The sequence below is a fragment of the Phyllostomus discolor genome, chromosome 5, assembly GCF_004126475.2.
Source record: "Phyllostomus discolor isolate MPI-MPIP mPhyDis1 chromosome 5, mPhyDis1.pri.v3, whole genome shotgun sequence".
NCBI lineage: Eukaryota > Metazoa > Chordata > Mammalia > Chiroptera > Phyllostomidae > Phyllostomus > Phyllostomus discolor.
The window spans coordinates 107,973,244-107,985,506 of record NC_040907.2 but is presented as its reverse complement, the minus strand read 5'-3'; the positions used below and the strand labels follow the sequence as shown (position 1 = coordinate 107,985,506).

At 42.2% G+C, this 12,263-nt stretch overlaps 1 protein-coding gene across 1 annotated transcript in view; it reads right to left on the bottom strand.

Moving 5' to 3' along the window:
- Positions 1–12,263, bottom strand: part of VSTM4 (V-set and transmembrane domain containing 4) — a 108,567-nt gene that overhangs the window by 57,395 nt on the left and 38,909 nt on the right. The window contains exon 4 of the mRNA XM_028512271.2: positions 3,166–3,279. Within this exon, the coding sequence (XP_028368072.1) occupies positions 3,166–3,279 (114 nt within the window). The remainder of the gene's footprint in view (positions 1–3,165; positions 3,280–12,263) is intronic.

Here is a 12,263-nt window from a genome sequence, read left to right as displayed (position 1 = left end):
TAATTTCAAAATAGCAATGGGATCATTTCAATATATTTGCTGTAAAAGGGAGTGCTAGGTAGCATAAAGTTACAAATAACTTACTCTAAGGTCTTGCTATTCCAAGTGTGGCCCCAAACTAGCAGTGGTGGCACCACTTGGGATATAAGTAGAAAGAAATGCAAACTTTCAGACCTGCTCAGACATACCAAATCAGAACCTATGTTTGAGCAAGTTCTCAGGTGAAATGAGCCACTTCTGAAGGTTGGGAACAGTGTACTCCTTTAAGGGGTCTGGTGAGGGCAAATACTGACCCACCATTCATATTCAGTCTATGAGCCCATGAAGTGACTGGGGCCTACAGACTGGCTGCTAAAGCTCCATGGGAAAGAACCTGTCCTGCCAGGGCTACAGGATGCCAGCCTACTAGAGGCAGCTATGCACACCCAGAACCAAACTGCCAAGGGGCTGCGGAAGCTATGAACTGCTCTTTGGGAAAGACCTCAGCAACAATCTCCATGGAAGGCTGAGGGAAAATTCCTTGGAAAGGGAAGCCCCCAGCTGGCTGAGATTTCCTTGAATAGAAATGTGGCTCTGGCTGGTGTAGCTAAGTGGATTGAGTGCGGGCTGCAAAATAAGGGTCCCGGTTCGATTCCCAATCAGGGTACATTCCTAGGCTGCAGGCCAGGTCCCCAGTGGGGCCATGTGAGAGGCAACCACACACTGATGTTTCTCTCCCTTTCTGTCTCCCTCCCTTCCCCTGTCTCTAAAAATAAGTAAATAAAATCTTTAAAAAAATCCGAAATGTGGGGGGCTAGGAAGCAGGCTGGTTTAGGTTTGAGTACTCCCTTTTTCAAGACTTTCTCAAGCTCCTCAGCTTTGCTGTCTGTCAAAAGGGAGTGATCTGGGCTGTGATCCTGGACTGGTGGTGAGGATTACATGAGAACAGAATGTGGAGGAGCCAGCAAGGGGTATGGCCCACAGCAGCTGTTCAGGCAAGGCTCTGGGCAGCTCAGCAGGGTTTTGGGCACTGTGCACACCAGGCCATCTGGAGCCCACTGGGGCGGGGGGAGGGAATTGGCGACAGATGAGGGAAGCTAGGAGCTGGGTTCTGAGTGACTGTGGGTGAGGCCTGCCACAATCTGCCTTTGGAGACTTTGAGGAAGAAGGTCATCTCCTGAACTGCCTTGCTTTGTCCTCCTCCTCCTACCTAAGCACTAACATAGCCTATACTTCATAGCATATTCCCTATCATGCCCCTGAGCCAACATGTCTTTAGAGCAAAACAGACTTGGAGGCTGACTATGTGGCTTCCCAACTCCCACAGATGGGAGCCAAGCAGCTAGAAACCAAACCCATTTGTCCACCATTTGTTGAGCAGCTATCATGAGCCGAACAGCAGGAGAATGGATTGGACACATGGTCCCCACCTCACACACTGTTCTTTGGAAGGGACACATGCAACATGGGACACAGGCTCTCAGAAGGAATCAGGGGTTTCAGGCGGGTGGAAAGCTCAGGAATTACTACTGTGGGGGGAAGATACCATGGAGGACAACTCTCAGAGCACAGTGCAGAGTCACACACTGAACCTGGTGGGAGGGCACAGGCTGGGGAGGAGAAGGATCTGGCTACCACCCTCACTCCATCTATGGGTGCTCAGTGCTCTTGGTGTCCCAGGAAACCTCTTTGGGTTCCTGTCCACCCTTCTCTACCATGCTCAGGACCCTGGGGGCTGACTTCTAGGCACTTCTATGAACTCTGGCTGGTGAGACTGAAGCAACAGTGGAACATCTGGAAGAGGGGATAGGGAAGGGCTGAGGAATGTATGCTGCTGGCTACTTCCCTGCTGCCTCCTGGTTTATCATTGCCTAAGTCCCTCTTCTAAGGTTCCTCTTGGCAACACTTCTCCCACAGCTGCAGTTATTACAAATTCCAGGAACCTCTCTTCCCTTGTCCCCCAAGGTCTAGGGTGGAAACAGCTTCCCACAGGTGCTGGTCCATGAGTACCTGCCCCTCCTGCTCTCCCTGGTTCCCTTAACCCTGCTTGAACCTCTGAGGAGAGTCCCCTCTGGAAACACTGCTCAGTTTCCCTGTTTGACTGTCCCCTTAAGCTGTGACCACCAAATCTAATTCTTCCAATTTTATGACCTTCGGCTAAAAGTAATTATGTATAACTCTAACCATGTGTCATCATAAATACAAGACATTTACAAGGAGCCAGAATGTGTTAAGGGTTTCTGTTTTTTTGTTTTTAAATCTAATCCTCACAACAATCTTATGAGGCTGGTATACTACTGTTTTCTCCATAATTTAGATGGGAGAGGTAAGCCAAGGTGGGTAAGTCATCAGCTGGTAAGTGGAAAGTCATTGTTTAAATCAAAATGGTATAATGTTCAAGCCCAGTTCTGACCCAGATCTTCTTGGAGAGCTACAGGGTCCTCATCTGTTTCAGAAATTCTGAAAAGGGTTGCAGGGTGGGTTGCTCAGAAGAAATGTACAGGAGCTGGCGGAAATGTGACATCAGGGCTTGGTGAGAGGAGGGCCAGAGACAGAAAGCAGATAGCAATTGTGGGGAGAAAATGAGTCACTAGGAAGAAAGAGTAAAGTGAAAAGGGAAAGGGCAGTCCAGGGCAACACGGACACCAACAAGAACAAGGGAACCCTCAGACTAGTTGGGAAGAAAGGGAAGAGAAAAGCTCTCTAATAATCCCACCTGCTGGCCAGGCACACCACTGGGTACTACACTTAAATAAACACTCCAACAAAATTCAATCTAAGTAAGGTGGTGTCAATCCCACTGAATTTCATAATGAGGAATCTGAAGTTCAGAGCGACTAACGAAAGTTTCTAAAAACTCAGTCTCAAGCGGCAGAGCCAGAATCAAACCCAGGTTCATCTGACCCATAGCCTCTTCTGGGAGAACGGCACAGGTAAGGGCCCTTAAAACAGAAGGAAGGAAGGGATTTGAGAAAAAAGAGGATTTAAAAGATAACAGTGATCACAGTAGATTTTAGCAGAGTGCAAGGGAGGCACATCTTTGCTCACTTGGCTGACCAGTCACAGGTACATAATTCCTGACTCATGCTACCTTTTTTAACCAAGTTGACACTTCATCCAGAGTTCTTTCACTGTCTGTGGTTTGGCTGTGCTCCCATTCCAGACATGAGCATTCTGTTCTCTTACCTCTGGACTTCCTCTTGCTAAACACAGACTGCCAGACAATGGTCAGGGTGAAGAGCAGAACGCTGAGGATCCCAATGCAGCACACAAGCACAGCATACATGTAGAGATCTGAAAGCAAGGACATGGCAGTGATTACTGAGATGACGCACATCAGAGAAGATGCGCCAGATAAAATAAACATCCTACACTTTATAAAAATCAAATCAAAATGAACCACAAACCCAAATGTAAAATATAAACTAGAAAACTTTTAGAAAAAACCTAGAAGAAAAATCTCTGGGATCTAGGACTAAGCAAGGAATTTTTAGACTTGACACCAAAAGGACCATCCACAAAAAAAGTTACTACATTTGATCAAATTATAATATTTTGTTCAATAAAAGTCCATACAAATAGGATGAAAAGACAATTTACAGACCACGAGAAACTATCTCAAACCACAAATTGAACAAAGAACTATCTAGAATATAAATAACTTTCAAAACTCAACAGTAAAAAATAAATAATCCTATTAGAAAATGGGCAGACACATACAGAGATGCTTAACCAAAGAAAATATACAAGTGGCAATAAGCACAGGAGAAGATGTTTGACTTCCTTAGCCATTGGAAAGTTAAACCATAGTGAAATATACCACAGCTATCAGAACAGGTAAAATAAATATAGTGACAATACCAAATTCTAGCAAGGATATAGATAAACTGGGTCAGTCAGACATTGCTGGTGAGAATATAAAATGCTACAGCCACGGTCTCTTAAAAGGCACTCCTACAACTAACTAGCATTCGACCCTACAGTTATATTCCAGGGCATTTGTTTCAGAGAAACGAAAACTTAAGTTCGCATAGAAACCTATACAAGTATGTTTGTAGAAGCTCCATTCATAATAGTCCAAAATTGAAAAACAGCACAGAGATCCTCTGGTGGGCATGGTTAAGCAAACTGTGGTTCATCCATACCACTGCCGAAATACTACTCGGCAATAAAGAGGAACAAACCACTGACACATGCAGTAACATCTCTAAAGAATTATGCTGAGTAAGAAATAATCCCAAAAGGTTATACACAGCATGGTGTTATGGAGGGAGTGGGAGGAAAATGGGTTTGGCTATAAGAGATGCTCATAGTGATAGGAATGTTCCATGTCTTGGCTGTATCAATGTCAACATCCTGGTTGTGATATTGTACTAGAGCTTTTCAAGATGTTACCATTGGGGGAAATTAGGTACAGAGTACAGAACAGTAGAAAAGATCTATCTTCTATTTCTTAGAAGTACATGCTGATCTACAATTTTCCTCAAAATAAATTTTAAGTTCAAATAATTAAACATGTTCACATATGTCTTAATAGACTGGGTGGCTTAAGTAACAGACATTTCTTTCTCAAAAGATCAACGTGCTGGCAGATTGGCTGTCTGGTGAGAGCTTTCTTCCTGGTTTAGAAACATTTCTTGATATCCTCAAATGATGGAGAACAGAGCAACAGCAAGCAAGCTCTCGGGGTCTCCTCTTATAAGGAGACTAATGCCACACATGGCTTCCATTCTCATGACATAATCACCTCCCAAAGGTTCTACCTCCAAACACCACCACAACAGGGGTTAGTATTTCACCATGAATTTGGGGGGACACAAACATCCAGCCCATAACAATACATATCCATTTCTCAAATTCCAGTGATCAATTCTATCACCAATCTGATTGATAAAATGCTTGGAAGGTGGAAAAGAAAGCCCAAAGCTTTATTCTAACCTTCTATGCAGCAAAATGCCACAGATGGTTAGACTTGGCAAATGATTGAACTTAGAAAAAATGCTTTGCTGACTTAAATTTCTTTAGACAACAGACATCAATCATCAGCCATGTTGAGCACACTGCTAGATATGAGAAATATAACAATGAACATCCAGAGGTCCTCCTCATCAAAAATCAGAAGTTGCATGGTACTGGCAACAATAGGAATGTGTGTCCAATACTAATAACAGGCAGAGAAGGGCCACAAACCCATCCTGCGAGGGCTGAGAGGGGATTCCCAAAGGACTGGAAATCTGCTCTGAGTTATATTTAAAGTAACACAGGAAAATGCAAAAATGTGTAGAGAAAATAAAAATATAGAGAGAGAAGAAAAGTATTCGGACCTCTATCACCCTAAGTACTGCTAATACATGGTGCCCATTATTTTTTAATATATTTTATTTTATTTAATTGTTGTTTAAGTGTAGTTTTCTGTCTTGTACACCCTCCAAGCCCAACCCCCAGCCCTCCCCAGCTCCCTCCCATTTCCACACCGCCCTAGTTTTTGTCCATGTGTCCTTTATACTTGTTCCCATAAACCCTTCCCTTTCCCCCCTGAAATCCCCTCCTCTCTCCCCTCTGGTCACTGTCAGCCTGTTCTCTATTTGAATGTCTTTGGTTATACTTTGTTTGTTTGTTTGTTTTGTTGTTTAGGTTCTTGTTAAAGGTGAGATCATATGTATTTGTCTTTCACCGCCTGGCTTATTTTGCTTAGCATAATGCTTTCCAGCTCCATCCAAGCTGTCACAAAGGGTAGGAGCTCCTTCTTTCTTTCTGCTGCATAGAATTCCACTGTGTAAATGGACCATAGTTTTTTGATCCATTCATTTATTGATGGGCACCTAGGTTGCTTCCAGCACTTGGCTATTGTAAATTGTGGTGCTATGAACATTGGGGTGCATAGGTGCTTTTGGATTGGGGTTTCAGTGTTCTTAGGATATAGTCCAAACAGTAGAATTGCTGGGTCAAAAGGCAGATGCATTTTTAGTTTTCTGAGAAACTTCCATACTGTTTTCCATAGTGGTTGTACAAATCTGTGATCCCACCACAATGCACTAGGGTTCCCTTTTCTCTACAACCTCTCCAACACTTGTTGTTTGTTGCTTTGTTTATGATGGCCTTTCTGACTGGTGTGAAGTGTATCTCATTGTGGTTTTAATTTGTATCTCTCTGCTAGATAGTGGTACTGAGCATCTTTTCATGTGTCTCTGGATCCTCTGTATGTCCTCCTCAAAGAAGTATCTGTTCAAGTCCTTTGCGCATTTTATAATTGGGTTGCTTGTCTTCTTAGAGTGGAGTCATGTAAGTTCTTTATATATTTTGGAGATTAAACCCTTGTCTGAGGTAGCATTGACAAACATGTTTTCCCATAAAGTTAGTTCTATTTTTATTTGAATACTGTTTTCTTTATCCATGCAGAAGCTTTTTTATTTTGATGAGATCCCATTTGTTTATTCTTTCCTTTATGCCCCTTACTCTAGGGGACATATCAGTAAAAATGTTGCTGCGTGAAATATGAGATTTTTCTGCCTATGTTCTCCTCTAGGACTTTAATGGTGTCATGACTTATATTTAAGTCTTCTATCCACCTTGAATTATTTTTGTGGATGGTGTAAGTTGGTGCTTGGTTTCATTTTTTTGCACATAGCTGTCCAGCTCTCCCAACACCATTTATTGAAGAGGGTATTTTTACTCCATTTTATATTGCTGCCCCTTTTGTTGAATATTAATTGACCATAGAGACTTGGGTTTATTTCTGGGCTCTCTGTTCTGTTCCATTGGTCCATGTGCCTGTTTTTTATGCCAGTACCAGGCTGTTTTCATTACAGTGGCCTTGTGATACAATTTGGTATCAGGTATTGTGATCCCTTTTACATTGCTCTTCTTTCTCAAAAGTGCAACCACCTATTCAGGGTCATTTATGGTTACATACAAATTTTGAAGTCTTTGTTCTATGTCTGTGAAATATGCCATTGGTACTTTAGTAGGTATTGCATTGAATCCTGTAAATTGCTTTGGGTAGTATGGACATTTTCATGATGTTAACTCTTCCAATCCATGACCATGGTATATGTTTCCATTTGTTTTGTGTCTTCCTTGATTTATTTCTTCAGTGTTGTGTAGTTTTCTGAGTACAGGTCTTTTACCTTCTTGGTTAGGGTTATTCCTAGGTATTTTATTTTTCTCCTTGCTATATCAAACATGATTTTTTTCTTGATTTCTGCTTCTGCTGTTCATTGGTGATATACAAAAATGCCTTTGATTTCTGAATATTGACTTTGTATCCCGCTGTTTTGCCAAATTCATTTATTAAGTCGAGCAGTTTTTTTGGCCAAGTCTATAGGATTTTCTATGTACATTATCATGTCATCTGCAAACAGTGACAGTTTTGTTTCCTCCTTTCTAATTTGGATGCCTCTTATTTCCTTCTCTTGTCTGATCTCTGTGGCTAAAACTTCCTATACTATGTTGAATAGAAGTGGTGAAAGTGGACAACCTTGTCTTGTTCCTGATCTTAGTAAAAAAGATTTTAGTTTTTGCCCATTGAGTATAATGTTGGCTGTAGGTCTCTCATATATGGCCTTTATTATGTTGTGGAATGCTCCCTCTATTCCCATTTTGATGAGTTTTTTTTATCATAAATGGATGCTGTACCTTATCAAATGCTATTCTGAATCTGTTGATATGATCATGTGATTTTGCCTTTGCTTTTGTTTATGTGATGTATTATACTTACTGATTTGTGAACATTGGTACCATTTGCATCCTGGGATGAATCCCACTTGGTCATGGTATATGATCTTTTTAATGTATTTAATGTATTTAATGAGGTTTGCCAATGTTTTGTTGAGGATTTTAGCATCTATGTTCATCAGCGATATTGGCCTGAAGTTTCTTTCTTTGTTGTGTCTTTATCTGGTTTTGAAATTAAGATAATGCTGGCCTCATAAAAAGTGGTCAGGCATCTTAATCATTTGGATTTTTTGGAATAGTCTGTGGAGGATAGGGGTTAGCTCTTCCTTAAATGCGCTGTAGAATTCTCCTGTGAAACCATCTCAAGCAGGGCTTTTGTGTGTTGGGAGTTTTTTATTACTGCTTCAATTTCTTTTGCTGTTATTGGTCTATTCAGGCTTTCTGCTTCTTCTTTATTGAGCTTTGGAAGATTATACTTTTCTAGAAATTTGTCCATTTCACCTAGGTTTTCAAATTTCTAGGCATACAGTTCTTCACAGTAATTTCTTACAATCCTTTGTATTTCTGTGGTATCAGTTGTACTCTCTCCTCTTTCATTTCTGATTGTGTTTATTTGGGTCCTCTCTGTTTTCTTCTTGATGAGCCTGCTTAAAGGCTTGTCAGTTTTGTTTATCTTTTCAAAGAACCAGCTCCTGGATTCATTGATCCTTAGAATTGTGCTTTTAGTCTCTATTTCATTTAATTCTGCTCTGATCTTGGTTATTTCCTTCCTTCTACTTGCTCTGGGCTGTCTTTGTTGTTGTTTTTTGAGTTCTTGTAGACTCAAAAAAAAGGTTGCATGTTGTTTGAAATGGTTCTATTTTTTATGATGGATACATATATAATTATAAATTAAAATCCTATAGTTTCATATCTTGCTTTTTCTTTAATCTCATTTTTTCCTTAAGCTCTCTTCAAAAAAATTATTCTGAACTATTTTAAAAGATGTGATTATAGTTTATCATATTAATATGAGTCACTTAATATCTTATTATTGGTTACTCAAAGTGTTTCTAACAGTTCTGTGTAGGAAATGATTCTATGATGAGCATTTGTAAGCTTAAATTGTAATGCATCTCTTACATTATGTTCTTAAGATAAAGTTTCTAGAAGTAAACTTGATTGGTCAGCAGGAATTCACCTTTGCAAACCCCTTGGGACTTAGAGAAGCAATTAGGTAAGTGCTCAAACTGATGAACAAGCATGCTCAGAGTGTCGGGGTGGCAGGTTTCCATGGCGAGCCTGGAGAAGCAGGTGAGGCTTATGGTCAGTGAGAGAAGAAGAATAATGGGATGGAATCAGGCATCTCAGTTTCCTGCCACTCAGTTTCCTCTCACATGTTCTCCCTCTACACCTCCTGCCCCAGAGAAGCCCAGTGCAGCTGAGGCCTTGAGCTCCTCCCATGGTATTAGAGCTCAGTCAGGTTTTTTTTTGTTTGTTTTGTTTTGGTTTTTTGTCGAAGCTAGTTTGAGTGAGGTTCTATTCATGGAAACTTAGGAGCCTGGGGGAAAAAATAAGTAGATAGCAGAACAGGACAATATTGTAAGTGAAGAGAGTATCTACATTAATTTTTAAGGGAGCAGGGTAGTGTCTCCTACAGAGGGATCTGGAAGCCAGTCCTAGAAGTAGAGAGGGACTGAAGTGAGAGTTCTAGAAGCCAAGAGAGTAGAACATTGTAGCAGAGATTCTTTAATAGCAGTAGGTGCTGCGGGAAGACACCTATTGGTTTTCCCACTAGGGGGCTACTAGAAAAGTCCTGGGGTAAAGCTAATTCAGGGGATGGTGGGGGCAAAGCCCAATTAAAGAACTAGAATTGGTCAATGGCACATGAGGAGTTTGAGACAGAAAGAGAAAAAACTCTCTTCTACAATCAAAATTAAGACAACCTTTCCATAGAGATTCCTGTATTTCAGATGTATGGGTTTTGAAGATTAATATGGTAGAGCACTCCAAACGTGGTCAGAGTTAGGAGGGAGGCTTAGGCCTCCATTCAAAAACATGAAACTCTGAGAGACAGAGCAGAGGTCATAGAGAAGGTTACATGATAGGACACAGGCTAGGACCATATATGGAGAACATGTGACCAGTCCTGGATCTACCCCGTGGAGCAGACTCTTTGGGAACAGAGTTATAGAGCCATGTCTGGAACAACAGGTTGGGGAACAGGATGGTCACAATGTCAGGCAGACAGATGTGGGCCAGGTACACATACATCTGCCTCAAAGGAATTCTGGAGAGGTGGATCCCTGGACTAAACGATAAGGAAAATTTGGCTTCAGTTTCATTCCTAGAATAGACAAAAAATGCCCTACTTTGTGCCACTGGAGCAGACCAACATGATCCACAAGCTCACCTTATCAGAACTCTTTCCTTAGTTCCAGGACTGCAGAAACCAAGGAGGGACGAGACCATGGTGAGAATCTCCCATGTGTCCCTAGAGGCGTAATGTATACATCTGTGGCAGGAGGCCAGGGGCTCCCAGAGGCCCATGTTAGGGTTTCAGATCACAGCCTCCTCAACATAGCACAAAGGGGACTCTCCACAGGCAGCCACAGATACAGAATCATAAAACATCTGGCCAGTCTGGAAGGTTCAGCAGACTGCCAAGCACACAGGCCCTCCAGGCTGTAGACACTGGCCAGCAGGCACCAGCTACCCATGTGTGAGTCCCCACAGGCCTCAGATGAATTGTGCCTGTGCCCTGTTGTGTTCTTGAAGCTATGTGAACTTTAAAAATTGTGGACCTCCAGAAGAAAAGCTTAAAAAAACAAAAAACCTGAGTTTCCCTAGATGAGCAGCAACTATTACCCAAGAGTTCTCATTTTTCCCTTTGTTCCCAGCTTTGCTGCACAAAGACTATGAAAAAAAAAGAAGAAAAAGAAAAAGAAAAAGATAAGCTCTGAGCCATTTAAGCCAGGGTCAAAACTCCTAAAATTCCCAGGGCACACCTCCACAGGGGGAGCTATTGCAAACCCATGACTTGCCTGACAGGCAGCCATTCCTGGGCTGGAAAGCCAGACTGATGCCTCTAACTTTTAGGTAAAAAACCTCTATAATGATAAATGTTGCTCAAAGGTTTTTAAAGAGACCCAACCAAACGGTGTTTGTCCAGAGATTGAGAAGCTTCAGGTCTAAATTTAACAAAAAGTCTGCATATAATTATATCTGGGATTCCCCTTTAAAAATACCGCATCTACCCGCACACTCAAAATAATTCTAAAAATCATATTATATTCCCTGAATTCATTTGCACTTTTGTCTTTTGCCATTGCACTTCCAAAGGCACACATGCCATTTTTAGGCTCATTGCAAGCTGCCACAGAGAAAATGTCTCCCACACCCACCAGTACAGGTTCCCTGAAGCAGATGGTGGGGCCAGTGGGGCTGGAGTGATGATCACAGGGCTAGATTGATGATCACAAAGCTGAGAGGCTGAGATGGGGTATACAGTGTCTGCGTGCCACCTCTCGCCTTCCCACAAAGCCAAACCACAATAGGCCAGGAAGAGTAGCCCACCAAAAGGGCAGACAGCACCTGTTGCTGGGCAACCCTGAGACCTGCAGGGGTATTCAGAGCTGCTCTGCTCTGAAACCTGGTGACCCCAGCATTCTTCAGCAGAATGAAGGGACACAATGCTCCCAACCACTGAATCTAGAAAGTTAATGTCAGTCCTTTACATTTCAGAACAAAAGGCCAATGCCTAGGAGATCACAGCTCTGTGGAGAAAACTGTATACTTCTGCTATTTCTTATCCAGCCTACAATATCATCTTGCTTGAGGCCAAATACCTGAGCAACAGCCCAGAGTGATTTTAACTCCTTCCAGCATCTCCTGAGAAGCTTGACAATGCCTTTCTTTGTGCTGCTGTGCACAGTCAGGCCCAGCTAAACCCAGGAGGATGGATGGATATCCACCGGCAAGTTCTACTGCATTTCTCCCATCCAGGAACAAAAGGACAAAGGCCTGGGAGTAGGTGCCAGGGAATTTCAGCTGTCCCCCTGACCTCGCCAACACTATGGCTGGGTTCCAAAAGCAAAACCCAAGGGAAATTGATACCGAAATCGCTGGAAAAAAGAACTGTGGAAACAGCTGCTCTGAGGTATCATACAGAGTGAGAATGCAGAGTCTGCTTTTCAGAGGGACCTAGTTTTCTGTGTTGAGATGAGAGGACATGTTGAGCTACAGACATTGTATAGAGTTAAATAGAGAGTAACCCTGATGTTCTGTAGCCACATGTGAATTATAAAATACTGTTAATTAAACAAAGTGTCTTAGAGATGTTGATTATGCTGCAAGGTGATTGGGGACTATATCCTGCTAGGTTAGAGTCGCTCAAGAAACCAGATGGATGCAGTGAGCCAAGGAGCAGTGTTTACTAGCAGGGAATAAGAGGGGAAAATGGAGCCAACCTAGGGAGGTTGAGGAGCCAACCAAGAAAGGTTAAGACTTGTTCAGCTGTTTTTAGGGCAGGGTTTTTAAGTGCAAAAACCCATGAAGGGTAACTGGTTGGGGTGTCAGTCTGATTGGCTAGAGCTGGTTGCTGGGTACCACTTCTGCTGACCATTTTTCTT